Here is an 18,490-nt window from a genome sequence, read left to right as displayed (position 1 = left end):
GTTAGTATTCCAGAGCAAATTCAATGACACTTTGATTAAAATATGGTATTATTATACTCTAAATATTTTAGAAGTGCAAAGGGATTTGAAACCTCAGATTAATAAAATTGAGGAAAAAAAAACAAAATTCCAGAGAAATATCACAAGAATATCACAAAATTCCACAAGGAATGTCAAACAAAATCAGAATCACATTTATTGTCATTAGCTTATATAACATGAAGTTTATTGTTTTGCAGTAGCAGTACAGTGCAAAGACATAAGCTTTATTATAAAATTCATTATAAGTAAATAGTGTTTAAAAAAAAGAGTAACAAGGTAGTATTCATGGACCATTCAGAAAGGGCAAGAAGCTGTTCCTAAATCGTTGGGTGTGGGTCTTCAGGCTCCTGCACCTCCTCTTTGCACTGTATTCAATTTGTTGTATAAATGCAGTTTAGTTGTAGGCTATTTATTTCTACATCAATAGTTTGTATCAATTGAGTCCTGGGGGATCCTCCTGATAGGACAGAGATTAAATGGGAGCGTAGGGGAAGCCAGAAATGGAGAACAGAAATCATGGTGTAGGTTGGGCAAAGATTATAGAAGTGCACAAGTGTGAGGAATAACTTTAAAACATTTATACAAATCTATAAACTGAGCTGTTCCTAGAATTCAGTCTGATGGAGATCAGCAAAGAAGTGTTGAATAAACAGAGACCCAATGTTAATTTTTGAATATCTTTTCAGATATGCATCACTAGTTAAGGGTAATGTTTTTTGGCCATTACAAATTATCCTCAAACAGACAAATTGATAAGCTTCTTAGGGGACAGTTAGAAGTCAAGGATGTTACTAATAGTTTGAATTAGGGCAGGTCAAGCCAGATAAGGACAACACAACTATCCTTAGTTTTCTTTCTTCACAGACTAATTTACTTAAATTTAATTTCCCCAGCAACCATGATACTTAGGACTCTGAATCAATGGTCCAGGCCTTTGGATTCCAAGTCAGCAATTAAGACAGCATTTTACTCTCCATTAGAATGTGGATGCAGGCAGCAGGGTTTTGAATCACATCATTTTAAATAGAAAAGATATAAAAGGAAATCATTGCTTCACCTGGAAGGGGTGTTTGGAGTGGGAAGGGAAGTGGAAGCCCAGGCAATGAAGTCCCTGTACTTACACTGCAAGGAACTATGAGCTCTGGTGCATATGTTGTGGTGGCTGAAGAACGACTTAGGATTTCACAGAGGAAGTGGGCCTTTTGCAATTTTGAAATGAGTGGGGAGGGATATATCCATTTTACGATGGAGTCATAGTGGATGTAGCAACAATAAATGGCAAGGGTAATTTTTTGAATGTAGAAACTGAAATGGAGTTTGAGAAAAATATTATTATTCTGGAATAAATGGGAAGAGTTAAGATCCAAAGTGATGGAAGTGGGTGGGCATGGTCAAAGGATCTTTCTGTTATTGTGGAGAGCTGAAATTAGTCGAGGAAAGAGGAATTCTTGGTCATGGGAAGTACAGGCAGGAAATTTAACATTTATGGAACAGATGAAACGTAAATAAAAATGGAAGAAAAAAATCAAGCCCTTACAAGAACATGGATGAGAGAAAAATGGAGGGCGATGTGAGAGAGAAGGATTAGATTGATCTTTAGAGTAGGTTAAAATGTCGACAATATCGCAGGCCGAAGGGCCTGGTGTGTGCTATGTTCTAAGAAGTATGTGGGGGTACTGATAGTCAAATTGGCTGTGGATTCAGTGTGCTTGCAATAGATAGTGACCTGCAGTCTATTCCCAGAAATGGACATAAAGAAATCAAGGAAGGTAAGACAATTCTCAAAGGACTTTATCAGAAAACATGAATGTTAAGGAATAGCAAAAATTGGAAGCAAAGTTGATAAAAAAATTTTTGGCAACAAGCACAAAATGCTGGAAGAACTCAGCAGGTTAGGGAGCACCTATGGAAATGAATATACAGTCAATGTTTCGGGCCGAGACATTTCTTCAGGATTGAAAGAAAAGCGGGAAGATGCCAAAATACACAAGTGGGAGGAGGGGATAGAGGCTAGCTAGAAGGTGCTAGGTGAAGCCAGGTGGGTAGGAAAGGTAAAGGACTGGAGGAGAAGGAATCTGGTTGGAGAGGAGAGTGGACCATAGGAGAAAGGAAATGAGTACAGGGACCAGGGAGAGGTGAAAGGCAGTTAAAGAGATAAGAGGCCAGGGTGGGGAATGGAAGAAGAGGGGAAGGAGGAGGGATTTCTTTACTGGAAGGAGAAATTGATATTCATGTCATCAAGCTGGAGGCAACCCAGATGTATTATAAGGTGTTGCTCCTCCACATTGAGGGAGGCCTCATCTTGGCACAAGAGGAGGCCATGGACTGATAACTTTTTTGATTTAGGGTAAGAGTAAGAAATAGTACCAAAATGTGCTTCATTATAATGAAATAAACGTGTTAGCTGTAAAAGTTGAATGTCTGCCTTGTGCTGAGGCTGATACGTTATTTATAAGAGAAACAAGTCCTGCCACTGCAGAGTGAGGGTAGGAATTTCCTGCAGCCATTGAGGGCCCAAAAATCTGAGGTGGGCAGTTCAGCTTCTACCTGTAGTCCTTGATGTGGAAATCTAGATATGGCGAGACATGCTTTTGTTTGCATTGGAACGTAGCAAAACCCCATCACTTTCAGAAAGAGAGCCTTCCTGAGAACTACAAAATGACCGTGTCCATTTCAACATAAAATATAAATGAAGTGTTAAATTTGGATTGTAATAATTTGTTTCATAGAAATGAATCTGAATTTCTCCTTGTGCATTCATATCTGTTCCAGTATAAGTACAAAGAGGCCTTTGAAAAGGCTAAGGGCAAACACGTGGGTTTCCGCAGCCTCAAGGATGACCCTAAACTGGTCCATTCCATGCACTTGGCCAAGATTCAGTCTGACCGTGAGTACAAGAAAGACTATGAGAAGAGCAAGACCAAATATCACACACCGATGGACATGGTCAATATCACTACGGCCAAAAAGTCGCAGGAAGCGGCCAGCAATGTTAACTACAAGCATCTGCTCCACCATTACACATACCTGCCTGACGCCCTGGGTTTGGTACTGTCAAAGAACATGATGGACATACAGAGTGATGTAAGTAGCAATGTTAAATGAAAGTCATAGTGGTTGGAGATATCCAGCAAGCTCAGGCGGCAGCTGTGGTGAGTGAAATGGAGTTAGCACATTACACCAGTGATCTTTCCCAGTAACCTGTGCTGATTGGTTCTCCATTGCATCTGGCAGTGACAGTTGGGTTCTGTTATGTGTTCATAGCTGGCTGCAGAGTCTAAGTTGTGAGTGACATAGACATCCACAATAAGGACAAGGAAACTGTGCTAGATCTGGAAGTGGAGCTGCTGATATTGCTTCCCTCCTTTGTCAGGTAGTGCTAAGTATCACTCGGTGTCTCTCCTCCAGGTTGCGGGAGTGCTTCTAACAAAGGCTCACCAGCCACTCTGGTCTTCTGCACTCTGCTCCAGCCATTTTGCTTCAAGCCCAGTGTGTATTGGAGGCAAAAATGACTGCATTTATTATGGGAATTTAGAGCAAAAAAATAAACAAGGCTCTGGAGGGATCGAATGCATAAGCAATCATGAGGAGGGGAAATTAAACAGACAATATTTTGCATCAAGACCTTTCATCTGGACTGGAAGATAGATGAGAGACTGAGAGGTGGCCAGTGTAAAAAAAGGTGAAGGGAAGTGGTTGAACTAGCAAGCTACAGGTAGACCCAGGTAAGGAGAGGTGATGGATGGAGGAGGGGAGGATGGAATATTAGCATTCTCCCTAGGCTTTGCCTGAATCTGTTGAGTATTTCTAATATTTTCTGATTTGATTTTTAATTTTGAGTAACAATCAGACAGTTTTTAGATTACCAGAGCTCACATACTGTTAAAAATGCACGAATGCAAGAAACAGGAGCTGGAGTGGGTCAATAGTACATTGTCATTTAATAAGATCATAACTGATTCGATATTGGCCTCAACATCACTTTCACACTGTTTCCCCAAAGCCACTTTGTTTGGGGCAGCATAACAGTAGTGGTTAGCACAATGCTTTACAGTACTGGCAGCCTGAGTTCAATTCCCACCGCTGACTGTCAGGAGTTTGTACATTCTCTCCGTTACTGTGTAGGTTTCCTTCCACAGTCCAAGAAAGTATTGGTTAATAGGTTAATTGATAAATCGTCCCATGATTAGGCCAGGATTAAGTTGAAGGATTGCTGGGTGGCGTGGCTCAAGTAATTTCTTTGAAAAAGCCCTTGACTCCCTTATAATTTGAATATATGTGAATCTCAACCTTGAATTATATTAAAAGGCTCCATCTTGGCAGTTTTCTAACGTAGGAAAATCCAAAGCGACAGATCTGTCTGAAAGAAAGCAGACATGTTAGCTCCATTTGAAATGGGTGACCTCTAAATCTAAAACTATACAAGTTATTCAGTTCACTGAGTCTGCTCTGCAGGTCTAGAACATCGAGCGGTACAGTAGAGGGACAAGCCCTTCAGCCCATGATGTTGTGCAGAACTAATTAAACAAGTGTTTAAACACTTAACTAAACTAGACCCTTCTGCTTAAAATGCATACTGTCTAGTGTGAGGTGGTTCATTTTGGTAGGTCAAATATGATGGCAGAATATAGCATTAATGGTAAGACTCTCGGCAGTGTGGAGGATCAGAGGGATCTTGGGGTCCTAGTCCATCGGACACTCAAAGCTGCTGCGCAGGTTGACTCTGTGGTTAAGAAAGCATATGGTGCATTGGCCTTCATCAATTGTGGGATTGAGTTTAAGAGCCGAAAGGTAATGTTGCAGCCATATAGGACCCTGGTCAGACCCCACTTGGAGTACTGTGCTCAGTTCTGGTTGCCTCACTACAGGAAGGACGTGGAAAACATAGAAAGGGTACAGAGGAGATTTACAAGGGTGTTGCCTGGATTGGGGAGCATGCCTTATGAGAATAGGTTGAGTGAACTCGACCTCTTCTCTTTGGAGCAATGGAGGATGAGAGGTGACCTGATAGTTTTAGAAAACGAGAGGCATTGATCATGTGGATAGTCAGAGGCTTTTCCCCAGGGCTGAAATGGCTAGCCCAAGAGGGCATAGTTTTAAGGTGCTTGGAAGTAGGTACAGAGGAGATGTCAGGGGTATGTTTTTTACGCAGAGAGTGGTGAGTGTGTGGAATGGGCTGCTGGCGGCAGTGGTGGAGGCCGAAACGTTAGGGTCTTTTAAGGGACTCCTGGATGGCTACATGGAGCTTAGAAAAATAGAGGGCCATGGGTAAAGCCTAGGTAGTTCTAAGGTAGGGACATGTTCGGCACAGCTTTGTGGGCCGAAGGGCTTGTATTGTGCTGTAGGTTTTCTATGTTTCTATGTCATACCAGTGGAGGTCATTTTGACTCCTGGTAAAAAGACACCATCTGTCAATTCTAACAGTGCCTGTCATAATCTTATAAAGGTCTCCCTTCAGCCTCCACCGTTACAGAAAAAAAAATGCCCAAGTTTGTACAACCTCTCCTTATAGCAACTATCCTCTCATCCAGGCAGCATTCTGGTAAACCTCTCTCCCAAAGCCTTCAACTGCCTGTTAGATCTTTGCTAATCTATATCACAGCCACATTTATCCACTATGTAGGAGTCACATATCTGTTCTCTATTGCTTTGCGTTTTGTGCTGCAGGGTTTATTGTGGTAACTAGTTACATGAGTGGGGCCGTAGTAAAAGCAAAGGGAATAAATTTCATATTCTTCCTTATTTCGTGGCAGTTTATAGCTTGGGAGGTCATATCTTTTGTTGACCACTGAGATAACGCTGAATAATGTTTATTTGTATGTTTGCTAATTGCTAGTAAAGGATCAAATCAACGTTTCGACTTTTGAAACGATCATCGGAGCTGTGGGCATGCCACTCAAGTTTAGTAGTCGTATTGTCGCAGGCTACCAGCAATTGTTTTGTTTCATTTTTGGATTAGCTTTGCTGCTACACACTAAATATCATGCAGCTTCTAGGCTAGAAAACTATATCAAGCTTACAGTTTAGAGCTTTTGTAGTTTCAGCATCAATAGTCATTTGGATTATAACACTTTATTGGACTTGCTTTCTTGACCTATTTGGACCCATGGTGCTCAAGATTCTCTACAATTCTTGATTTTGGCAGAATTTGTATAAGCAGGATTACAATTGCTGGCAGAAGGGGCTCGGCTGGATTCCAATTGGCTCACTAGATGTGGAGAAGGCCAAGAAGGCAGGGGAGGTCTTGGATGAACATAAATACCGTCAGCATCCAGAAACCATCAAGTTTACCAGTGTCCCTGACTCCGTGAATATGGTTCTGGCCACGAGCAACACAAAGCAGCTTAGTGATGTGAGTATTTTCATCTCATTATCATTTCTACAAGCTCCACTTGTATGTAATATGGATCCTAGTGTAATGATTTAAAATGCTGCTAAAATGCTTTTCCCTTTCTTTAATGTTGAGTGTATAAGACACAGTGTATTGTTGTGAAGAGAGGTTGTCCTTGAATCTTCTGCCCTGAGACATTTGTATGAGTCGAGGACTGGGAGCATAGTCTCCTCATCTCTTCAGAACAGAGATGAAGAGCGTCGAGGACTGGGAACATAGCCTCCTCATCTCTTCAGAACAGAAATGAAGAGCGTCGAGGACTGGGAGCATAGCCTCCTCATCTCTTTAGAACAGAGATGAAGAGTGTTGAGGACTGGGAACATAGCCTCCTCATCTCTTCAGAACAGAGGTGAAGGGGGTGTTGAGGACTGGGAGCATAGCCTCCTCATCTCTTCAGAACAGAGATGAAGAGGAGTGTTGAGGACTGGGAGCATAGCCTCCTCATCTCTTCAGAACAGAGATGAAGAGGAGTGTCGAGGACTGGGAACATATCCTCCTCATCTCTTCAGAACAGAGATGAAGAGGAGTGTTGAGGACTGGGAACATAGCCTCCTCATCTCTTCAGAACAGAGATGAAGGGGAGTGTCGAGGACTAGGAGCATAGTTTCCTCATCTCTTCAGAACAGAGATGGAGAGGAGTGTCTTCACCCAGAGGGTGGTGTATCTGTGGAATTCACTGTCACAGACGGCTGTGGAGGCAAAGCATTGGGTATATTTAAAACAGAGGCTGATAAGTTTTTGATTAGTAAGGGTGTCAAAGATTACGGGGAGAAGGCCGGAGAACAGGGCTGAGAGGGATAAATCAGCCGTGATGGAGTGGTGGTGCAGACTTGATGTGCCAAGTGGCCTAATTCTTCCTGTGTGAACAACCTAATTCTGTTCCGGTGATTGAGGCTGTGGCCTGCTCGGCTGCTGCAGCCTTCGTGCCTGAGGACTCGCTTGCTATTTGCTTACATTTATTGTTTGCACGATTTGTCTTTTTTTTCCCTTTCTATTACGTGTTTGATGGTCTTCTTTTTAACGGGTCCTTTGTTTTGTGGCTTCCTGTAAGGAGATGAATCTCAAGGTTGTATATGTTGTATACTTTGTATAGGTTGTATACTTTAATAATCAATGTACTTTGAACTTTGAACTTATAATATGGCCAGTGGTACACGCAATGCTAGCCTTAGCAGGCAAAAATGCCAGTAATAGTTCAGCATACTCTTGCACACCTGACGGTGGAATTGTGATTTTTTGCCCTGGTGAAATGGGTGTGGGTGAGCACCCATTTGGTGAGGGGACGTTCATGGGGACATGAGGGCAAAACTGGGATTGGAGCTGAATGGCGTGAAGGTGGGTGGAGGGTTTCCTTCCTTGTATTACCCATGATACTACACGGGGTGTATGGGGTGTCGGGGAGGGGTAGCACCTCTGTTGAGGGAACATGTCACATCCTTTTCAAGGCGGTTAGTCCACCTTTGGTCCCCACCTGGCACTCAGCTCTCACCTGTGGCTCCCCGTAGTTGTTTGCGTGCGACAGTGGCCACACCCCAGGCAATGGCTTCGACAAGCTGGCTAAACCAGGTGAGGGTGGCCGACGGGTCTCAAACTCTCGGTGAGATAGGGAGTTGTCTATCCCAGCATGTGAAGACAGACTCCGGCGGATTGAGCGGACGAGACCAATGGAAGGTCCAACGGTCAAGAAGGCGGTCTCTGCAAGGATTGTGAAATGTGTAGAGCAGGACAAGACACAGAAGACGTCCTGGTCATCCACTGCGCCTAGTCCCATCTCCAGCCGTCTGGACTTTTGTCTTACCACTAGATCCAGATGGGAATTGGGAAGCGAGAGTGAGGCTGACGCTGCGCAACTCTCCCTCACTTAAATCCAAATCAACCGCTAGTCTTGACACTATTGCCATGGTGTCAAGGCCTTCATTGACGTCGACAATGGACAAGCAACATCCATGATGACACCTGGCCAACAGGAGCCAAAGACATTCACAGCAATTGTATTGCCCTGAAATCCAACAATCAACCATAAAGAGATTTTTGGTTTCTTTACCAGATTGCCAGAAAGCAGACACAATGGAATTTGTTTCAGTTTCTTCGTCACAGCTGGAAGCACCTTATGTAAATGTAATTCGGTGATTACAATGTTTTTGAGGAAACTTATAAAGAAGTATACAGTACTCCCTTCCATAGATGCTTGGCTGACCTGCTGAATTCCTCCAGCATCTTGTGTGTATTACTCATTTGTTTTAAAGGTGAAGGCTGTGTTTGATAATGTATTTAATAGACTTTGAGTTTGGTTTTTGTACTAGTCAAAAGATAGCCAAGTTATAAGTTAAATATTAAAAACTTAGTTTCATTATTTAAGATTTTGTTATTATGTGGAAAAACCCCTTTATTATCCTGTAACGTACACACTCAAAATGGCAGTTGATTATTAGACACAAACTACACTCAGTGGCCCCAGTACACCTGCCTCTAGTGGCAACTCAAAGCATAAAAGCATGCAGACATGGAAATGGTTCAGTTGTTCAGACCAAACATCAAAATGGGGGAGAAATATGATCTAAGTGACTTTGACCGTGGAATGACTGTTGGTGCTAGAAGGGGTGGTTTGAATATCTCAGGAACTGCTGATCTCCTGAGATTTTCATGCACAACAGTCTCTAGAGTTTACAGAGAAAGGTGCGAGAAATGAAAAAAAACATTCAGTGAGTGGCAGTTCTCTGGGTGAAAACACCTTGTTAATGAGGCTTCAGGTAGATGGAGCTCATCAGCCTGGGAAGGCAGTCCATCTAAGAGAGAGAAAACTCTGATTTCAAACCTCTGCTGTCTTGCGGCCATACCCACTTATGGGAAAGGCTTCGGGAGTAAACCCTGAGGACAAATCCGGAGCTGGAGTCCCTAAGGCAGTCCGACGTTGTCTTCAACCTCATTCTGGCAACTCCTGCGACAACATCGGTGCCAAGCTGTATCGGCCCTTGCCCTTCCCTTGGACAACATTGGTGTCATGGAGAGGGGAGACTTGCTGCTTGGGCAACTGCTGGTCTTCCATACAACCTTGCCCAGGCCTGCGCCCTGGAGAGGACACTCCAGCATCACCTCACCGTGACGGTGCAACATGGGCAAGACTTTCCAGGCGCAGATCCATTGTCTCGCGAGACTAATGGATGCCACCTCCTAATGAGAGAGGTCAGAGGAGAATGGCCAGGTTGGTACAAAATGGCAGGAAAGTGACAGTAACTCAAATAACCATACTTTACAACAGTGGTATGCAGAACAGCTGGATTGACTACAGCAGCAGAAAACCATGAACGTGCACTCTGGCCACTTTATTAGGTATTGGTGGTACCTAATTAAGTAGCCACCGAGTGTATATTTTTACCAAAGATCAATGGAAACTTTCTTTAAACTGTGTTTAAAATCATGATGGGAAATTGACAAATAAGAAATTCCTAAACTACTAATCCTGGTTGATCATTAAGTTACTACACTGATGTGGCTGTTTTTCAGAAAGTATCCCATTCACTTTTGGTACTGAGTGATTAACAGTTTGGTCCATATGCTAATAATTTCCCCCTTTCCTTTCAGCTGAACTACAAAGAAGCTGGTGAAAAGATAAAACACAAGTATACCCTTGACCCTCTGTATCCCCCGTTCCAACAGGCGAAAGTCAATGCTCAAAACTTAAGTGATGTAAGTACCCAGATTTTGTATGGTAAGGACCACACTGAAGTAGTTCACATGAATCTGCAATTAGTTAATGTTTAAGCAGATCCGTTTCATATCGTTTCATAATGAACTTGCGGTAATTATACCTGTAAAGCAAAAAAGGCAGTATTTGGCATGAGGGGGCTGGCATTGCCATGGCAACTTAAATCTACTGCTAACGTGATAGAAGCAACCAAAAGCAGATAAATATGCGTCACAAAGTGAAGAAAATTTTTCAAGCTGATGACTAGAAATAGAAGGACAAGATTTACCATATAATTAGAAGATCTTTATTGTTGTGCAATTTATAATATAAATGTTCATTATTCTATAAAACATTATTCATTTTTATTGTAAATATCAAGATGGTTCAAAAATATAACTCACCTTAGTCCATTACAGTTAAAGCTTGGGGCAAATACATTTGGATGAGGAAGGCTATAACAAAGTTACCAATAATAAAAATGCACATTTTAGCATTTACATTACCTAGAACTAACCAGGTAACTAGAATAATGTTATCACCACTTTGATGAGTAAAGGTATTTTAATAATAATACAAACGTTTGTAGATTTCTATGCTGTGAGGGCAAAAATTCTTTTTCTTCTTACATGGAATACAGGGAAGGGAAGTGTACTGTCGTGCACTTTGGCAGAAGGATTAATGGAGTACACTGTTTTCTAATTTGGGAGCGAATTCAGAAATCAGAGGTGTAAAGGGACTAGGGAGTCTTAGCGAGGGATTCCTTAAAGGTGAACTTGCAGGTAGTGATGGTAGTAAGGCAGGCAAATGCCTCACTAGAGATCTAGAATATAAAAGCAAGGATGTGATGCTGAGGCTTTATAAGGCATTGGTCAGACCACACTTGGAGTATAATGTTATCACCACTTCGGCCCCTTAAAGGATGTGATGGCATTGGGAGGGTCCAGAGGAGGTTCACAAGAATCATCGTGGGAGTGAAAGGGTTAATGCATGCAGAGTGTTTAATGACTCTGTGGCTGTACTTACTAGAGTTTAGAAGAATGGGAGGTGCTCTCATTGAATCCAACTGAATATTGAAAGGCCTAGACAGAGAGAACGTGGAAAGGATGTTTCCAGCAGTAAGGGAGGTTTGGACCTGAGGGCACAGCCTTAGATTACAAGGACGCCCCATTAGAACAGAGGTGAGAAGGAATTTCTTTAGGTGATTATTCTGTGGGATTCATTACCACAGACAGCTGTGGAGACTAAGCCATTGGGGTTGTTAGGTTCTTGATTACTCAGGGTATCAAAGCTTGTGGGGAGAAGGAAGGAGAATGGGTTGAGATGGGTAACAAATCAGCCATAATTGAATGGCGGAGCAGAGTCACTGAACCGAATGACCTAAATCTGCTTCTATGTCTTATGGTCTAATGGATTTCAGCCCATTAAGGTGTATTCTGATTTAACCTGGTCTTTGTAGAAATGTTGAAATTTTGTAAATTCTCAATGTTTAAAATTATAATTGATCAATCCTTAAAATGTCCTTATAACATTTCCTGGAAATGCTGTCATTTCAGACATAGTGTGACTGAGATGCTTTTTGAATATCATTGAAGTTAGAGTTTATTTATCTGACAATCCATTATGACCACTAAACTACCAACATTGGGCTCTGCATTCAAAAGTTATTTCTGTTTCCTTCTCAAGCAACTGTACAAGAAAGCCTGGAACAAGGTTATTGCTAAAGGTCATAATCTCCGGGAGGATGCCATTCCAATCGTTGCAGCCAAAGCTTCAAGAAACATTGCAAGTGATGTAAGTAAAATCATCTTCTGGCACTTAGCTATTATTCGAGTCACTAGCATTTCGATAACTAGCCAGTGTCTGTTCAGTAGATTTCCAGAGGCTGATTCACAGATGAACTCTTGGAATTGGACTCAATTAACTTCCATGGAAAGGAACCTGGGAAGTAGTTTAAGTATATATATATATTCTTTGAGGAGTTATACTCTGCAGAGATTAGTGGTAGATTAGTGGTGGGAAATTACCTCTGATTGGTATAAGGGACAGTATTTCCTTGTTTGCAGAACATCCAATCATGAATTGAAAGAGTGCAAGTAAAATGGAAATATTGAACAGGGAGAAGGCTGCTAACAGAACATAAATACAAGAGATTCTGCAGATGCTGGAAATCCAAATCAACACCTGCAAAATGCTGGAGGAACTCAGCATTTACTCTTCAGGCAGGACAGCATCTATGGAAAAGAGTAAATGTCGATTTTATTCCCCTCCATGGATGCTGTCTTACCTGCTAAGTTCCTCTAACATTTTGTGCCACCTGCTAACAGATGCAGCTTTTGTAGTGAGTGTGTAGAGGTTTCAATATGAAAATGGCAAGGAAACACAATTTTCATTGACAAACCTGGATGATTCTGTGTTCGAAGTAGACAAATTATATCCATTGTTTAGCAAAATAGTTACAAGAGGGAATATATTTCAAATAATAACGGGAAAGAGAGAGTAGAAAACAATCCAAAAGCTTCATATGAAATAAAATTTCATATATTCTGGCACACAGAACATAAATTGTTATTTTTGCAAAAGAATTATTGAAGATATGAAGCATAGTTCGCAGAGGTTACTTAAATTAACATTAAGCACAACAATGGAACTTCTGTTTTCAATTAATTGGACCAGCTGGGAAAATGGGCTGAAAAATAGCAGATGAAGTTTAATACAGACAAGTGTGAGGTATTGTACTTTGGAAGGACAAACCAAGGTAGAACATACAGGGTAAATGGTAAGGCACTGAGGAGTGCAGTAGAACAGAGGGACCTGGGAATAGTCATAGTCATAGTCATAAGTTATTAATCCTGAGGGAAATTGATTTTTGTTACAGTTGCCCCAACCTGAATACAGATACAGAATTCCCTAAAAGTGGCGTCACAGGTAGATAGGGTCATAAAGAGAGCTTTTGGTACATTGGCCTTTATTAATCAAAGTATTGATTTTAAGAGCTGGAATGTTATGATGAGGTTGTATAAGGCATTGGTGAGGCTGAATCTGGAGTATTGTGTTCAGTTTTGGTCACCAAATTACAGGAAGGATATAAATAAGGTTGAAAGAGTGCAGAGAAGGTTTACAAGGATGTTGCCGGGACTTGAGAAACTCAGTTACAGAGAAAGGTTGAATAGGTTAGGACTTTATTCCCTGGAGCGTAGAAGAATGAGGGAAGATTTGATAGAGGTATATAAAATTATGATGGGTATAGATAGAGTGAATGCAAGCAGGCTTTTTCCACTGAGGCAAGGAGAGAAAAAAACCAGAGGACATGGGTTAAGGGTGAGGGGGGAAAAGTTTAAAGGGAACATTAGGGGGGGCTTCTTCACACAGAGTGTGGTGGGAGTGTGGAATGAGCTGCCAGACGAGGTGGTAAATGCGGGTTCTTTTTTAACATTTAAGAATAAATTGGACAGATACATGGATGGGAGGTGTATGGAGGGATATGGTCTGTGTGCAGGTCAGTGGGACTTGCAGAAAATGGTTCGGCACAGCCAAGAAGGGCCAAAAGGGCTGTTTCTGTGCTGTAGTTTTTCTATGTTTTCTAATATAAGTGAACAAGTGTGTTAATTTTCTCATGTCATATCATTACAGTATCGGTACAAAGCAGCTTTCGAAAAGGAAAAAGGTAAACATGTTGGGTTCCGCAGCCTTCGAGATGACCCTAAGCTGGTCCATTCCATGCATGTGGCCAAGATTCAGTCTAACCGTGAATATAAAAAAGACTATGAGAAAAGCAAGACCAAATATCACACTCCATTGGACATGGTGAATATTACTGTGGCCAAGAAATCCCAAGAAGTGGCCAGCAATATTAACTACAAGCATCTGATCCACCACTACACATGCCTGCCTGATGCTATGAGTGTGGTCCTGTCCAAAAACATGATGGACATACAGAGTGATGTAAGTCAAAGCTTTCGATGAAAATTATGATTTTTTGGAAATACTCAACAGATTCATACAGGACCTGCAACTGCGAAACAAATCTGGTATTTGTCTAATGAGATGATATTGGCCTGAAATATTAACTGATTTTTTTCCATGGGTGCTGTCCCAAGCCACCAAGTATTTTCAGTACTTTCTGATTTTGATTGATTAATTATTTATTTAACACCTTTCATACATTGGGATGCAGGCTCAAAGTGCTTTGCATAAATAGTAAAGATAAATGAACATAATCATAAAAATATGAGACAGAAATAGAAAATTATAAGTAAAGACTAACTTTATATATGTAGAATTAAATGTAATTGAATATACCAAATTATATGGATGTAATCAAAATCAACAGGCATTAAGTAATCCCATCATAGGCCAAATCTGGCTTGATTTGTAAGGCCAGATGATGAAATTTATAAGATTCACACTTCTTTTATTGCTACCAATAACAAAAATATCTGTTCTTTTGTTCCTTATTTAGTGTAGCAGTTAGCTTTAGAATTATGATTTCTTGCTTCATGGAGCTCAGAAGCCTTTCATTCTTACCAGAATGACTGGTCTTCAGTGTGTATTGATTTTTGTTTCGGACCTGGACATTGCTTGCAAAGCTAGCCTCCGTCACCTATCTCTAATACCCACTGAGAAGCTGGTAGAGAGCTGCCCTCCTAAACCACTGCAGTCCTTTTGGTGAGGACACAACTGTTGGGGAAAGAGTTCCAGCTTATAGATCTAGTGATGATGAAGGTCTGGCAATATTTTTCCAAACCAGGATGGTGCCTAACTTGGAGGAGAACCAACAGGTGATGGTGTTCCTGTGTACTTGCAGTCTTTGTCTATCCTGGTGGTAGATGTCACAAATTTACCTTTAGAATGGGCTAGACAAGTAACTGAAACAACACACACAAAATGCTGGAGGAATTCAGCAGGTCGGGTCACATCTATAGAAATTAATAAAAAGTCAACGTTTCAAGCTGAGACCCTTCTTCAGGACTGGGAAGGAAGGGGAAAGATGCCAGAATAAAAAGGTGGGGGGGGGGGGGAAGGGAAGGAGGATGGCTATAAAGTGATAGTTGAAGCTAGGTGGGTGGGAAAGATAAAGGGCTGGAGAGAAAGGAACCCAATATGTTAGGTTGGGGAAGGTACCTGTTTCCATACAGTATAACTCTATGAATGAAGATTTTTCTTCTCAATCCCATTCTAAGCAACTCAACCCTTATTCTGGTATAATAATGTCTTTAAACTCACCTCTATAAATTTTAATAGTAAATTCATCAGCTCTTTGCCATTATTTTTAATTTTATGTTCATTTCTTGATTTTGCTTTTAGCACAATTTTTATGACATGATTATCTCAAAAGGCAAGTAAAAATGTTAGAATTTGTGGAACTTTACTACTTAATGCATTTTGTTGTCTCCTTGCAGAACAATTATAAAATGGATTATAATAACTGGTTTAAAGGAATTGGCTGGATCCCTATTGGCTCTATAGATGTGGAGAAGGCAAAGAAAGCAACTCAATTAGCAAGTGAGAAGAAGTACCGTCAACATCCTGACACATTGGAATTCACAAGCGTTCCTGATTCTCTTGAGATGGTCTTGGCCAAGAATAATGCACAGATATTGGATAAGGTAATCATCACAGTATTGTCCTGAGAATGGCATTTAAAACTCTTTTTAAATAAATGCACCTCAATCCTTGGTTTTCAGCCCAACTCACTACCTTGGGCGAAACAGTCCTCAGGCACACCACAGCCCAGCCACACACTGTTCTTACTCTGCACATGATTCCGACATGAATAAATAAATAGAAATCACCAGCAAAAATATTGGCTGATTAATTACCATAAATATTTAATCTGAATTTACAGATATGATGAGATCCCTGTCTGACATGGGCACAGGACAAAGTGAATGGTGGCCTGTCAAGCTTCATGATGCCCTAAAAATGTCTTTATCGCAGGGCCTCTTATTATTGTGAGGAGAAATAGGGGAGGGTGTGATAGAATTGGAGGAAGGCAGTCTTCTTTCTGGAGTAGCAACATTACTCAACACAAAAGTGATGATAATTGAGTAATTGTCGTATCAATCAAGCCTGATGCCAGAGATTACCATACATATTTCTAAGTACCCATCCTATCTCACTGCATTTCTATAAAGAGATTACTCTGTTTTGGTTGAGAGATACTGCACAGATTTCTGTCAGAAATTTTGTTTCCTCTGCTCTTTGTGAGTAAAAAGCCTCTGCTGTTGGTCAGCTTGTAGTAAACCCAGACATGTGCCTGTCTCAAACACTGTGTTGTCAATGGATATAGGGGTTCAATTATGGCCAGTTCCATGTCATATTTTCAAAGCTTTGCCTCCAAAATTCATTCTAGAGCCTTCAGTAGCAATGGACTGGTGCCACTATATAGTGCATTGAGTTCTGATGGATTCCTACACAGTTCTATGATCGTAATAACTTAGGGCATGACTTGTCTCCTTGAATAAATGGGTAAAGCCTTCTCCACCATTGAACACATCTATAGGAAACACTGGTGCAGGAAAGTAGCATCCATTATCAGAGATGCCCACCACTTTAAGCCATGCTCTCTTCTTGCTGCTGCCATCAAGGAGAAAGTACAGAAGCCTCAGGACTCACGCCACCAGGTTCAGGAACAGATGTTACTCCTCAACCATCAGGCTGTTGAACCAAAGCAGATAATTTCACTCAACTTCACTTGCCCCAACATTGAAATGTTTCCACATAAGGATACATCAGCTCCCACTTTGCCACAATGGTTCTCTCAAGTGGTGCTATGTCTTAGTTTGGAGAAAATTAGAAGTTGAACCTTTGAATCTTTATTTGATTTTGAGAAAAGATGGGGCTCATTTGCTCATTATTATCATTTGAGCTAATTGATAAATTTTTTTCATGATCTAATTGTAAATTTTTTGGTATATTTTCTTTTCTTGCTGGTGGTTTATTTATTTTTAGAAGCTTTTCGTATGACGCATGGCTCCAGGGTTGTACACCGAATGGTTTTTTTTTCTCACTTTTTCTGCTTAGTAGGTTTTTTTGTTATCACAATTTTTTTTCTAATCTTTAAGATAATGTCTTTTTTGAGACATTGTAAGTGTTGTTACTTCAATGTACTCGTGTTATTTCTTTTGTATAATATAACAATAAAAAGATTTGAAAAGAAAGAAATGTTTCTACAGCCTATAGTCTCACACTCATGGACTCTTCATTTCACATTCTCAATATTTATTGCTTATTTGTTTACTATTATTGTCTCTTTTTTTGTATTTGCACAGCTTGTTGTCTTCTGCACTCTAGTTGAATGCTTGGGCTGGGCTGTCTTTCGTTGATTCTGTTATGGTTATTATTCTATAGAATTATTGAGTATGCCCACAAGAAAATAAATCTCAGCTGACACACTCTGATAATAAATTTACTTTGAACTTTGAAAGTGCTGTTGTTTTGCTAGCGACTGCAAGATGTAAAAAAAATTCCCTGCTTTTGAAAAGAGGGCCTAGGATCTGTACAAATCCCATCTACCTGCCTGTTGAGATCCAGGAATCTAATACTGCTATTGGAATCATGGTCTACCACATTTATAAAATGCTCACTTCCTGGATCCTTGTGTTGCTGGCAAGGCCATTGTTTTTGTTTGTTTATCCTGATATTCTCCTTGACTAGAACAGCTAGTTCATTATAAAGGTCTAATATACATCCAAGTAAGCAAAGCTGTTTGTGACCCCTGTTTATCAGTCAGATAAGATTGAAATGGTAAATTTCCTTCTCTAAAAGATCTCTTCTGGTTACTGCAACAATCAAGGAGGGTAGTGGTCCTATCTGCCCTTTTTGCTACTTAAGTAATTTTAAACCCGACTGCTACTGGGATTTAAACTCAATATCTGGATCTCTAAGTAAAGCCTTTAGGTTTTAATCCAGTAGTTCAACCACTTTACGAAATTTCCCATGAACCTGAGAGTGTACTGGTCACCATTCTGTGGAATATTTTGTTCACCGAGAGAGGCAACTTCTTGTTGAGTTCTGTTCATCCCTCATCAGACACATCCGTTATCACTTTTCCTTTTAATCACATGGGCCTATTCTTTTTAACAGAAATTGTACACAGAAGCTTGGAATAAAGACAAGATCAAGGTCCATATAATGCCAGATTCACCAGAATTTGTGATGTCCAAAGTCAACCAGATGAACATGAGCGAGGCAAGTCATTGTGTTGAAGGTGAAAGTAACTAATATTTGTCATTGTTGGTTTAATCCTGCTGCTTGTCCAGTTTTGAGGATTTGGTGAGACCCAAGTATGTTAAAATAATAGGAATTTAGGAGTAGTAAAAGCAGAAACATATGATGCAGTGTCGAGAAGGTTGCAGTATAGATGTTTT

The 18,490-nt window shown here is 40.7% G+C and overlaps 1 protein-coding gene across 11 annotated transcripts in view; it reads left to right on the top strand.

Moving 5' to 3' along the window:
• Window positions 1-18,490, top strand: part of neb (nebulin) — a 355,138-nt gene that overhangs the window by 84,901 nt on the left and 251,747 nt on the right. For all 11 annotated transcript variants that reach the window (XM_072258677.1, XM_072258676.1, XM_072258675.1 and 8 more), the window contains exons 33-39: window positions 2,815-3,126; window positions 6,188-6,394; window positions 10,016-10,120; window positions 11,805-11,912; window positions 13,752-14,063; window positions 15,521-15,727; window positions 18,207-18,311. In XM_072258677.1, coding sequence (XP_072114778.1) covers window positions 2,815-3,126; window positions 6,188-6,394; window positions 10,016-10,120; window positions 11,805-11,912; window positions 13,752-14,063; window positions 15,521-15,727; window positions 18,207-18,311 — 1,356 coding nt within the window. The remainder of the gene's footprint in view (window positions 1-2,814; window positions 3,127-6,187; window positions 6,395-10,015; window positions 10,121-11,804; window positions 11,913-13,751; window positions 14,064-15,520; window positions 15,728-18,206; window positions 18,312-18,490) is intronic.

The sequence above is a fragment of the Mobula birostris genome, chromosome 5 (genome assembly GCF_030028105.1).
Source record: "Mobula birostris isolate sMobBir1 chromosome 5, sMobBir1.hap1, whole genome shotgun sequence".
Classification (NCBI taxonomy): Eukaryota; Metazoa; Chordata; class Chondrichthyes; order Myliobatiformes; family Myliobatidae; genus Mobula; species Mobula birostris.
Note: the sequence above shows the minus strand (reverse complement) of the source record. Positions and strands in the feature narration are given on the sequence as shown.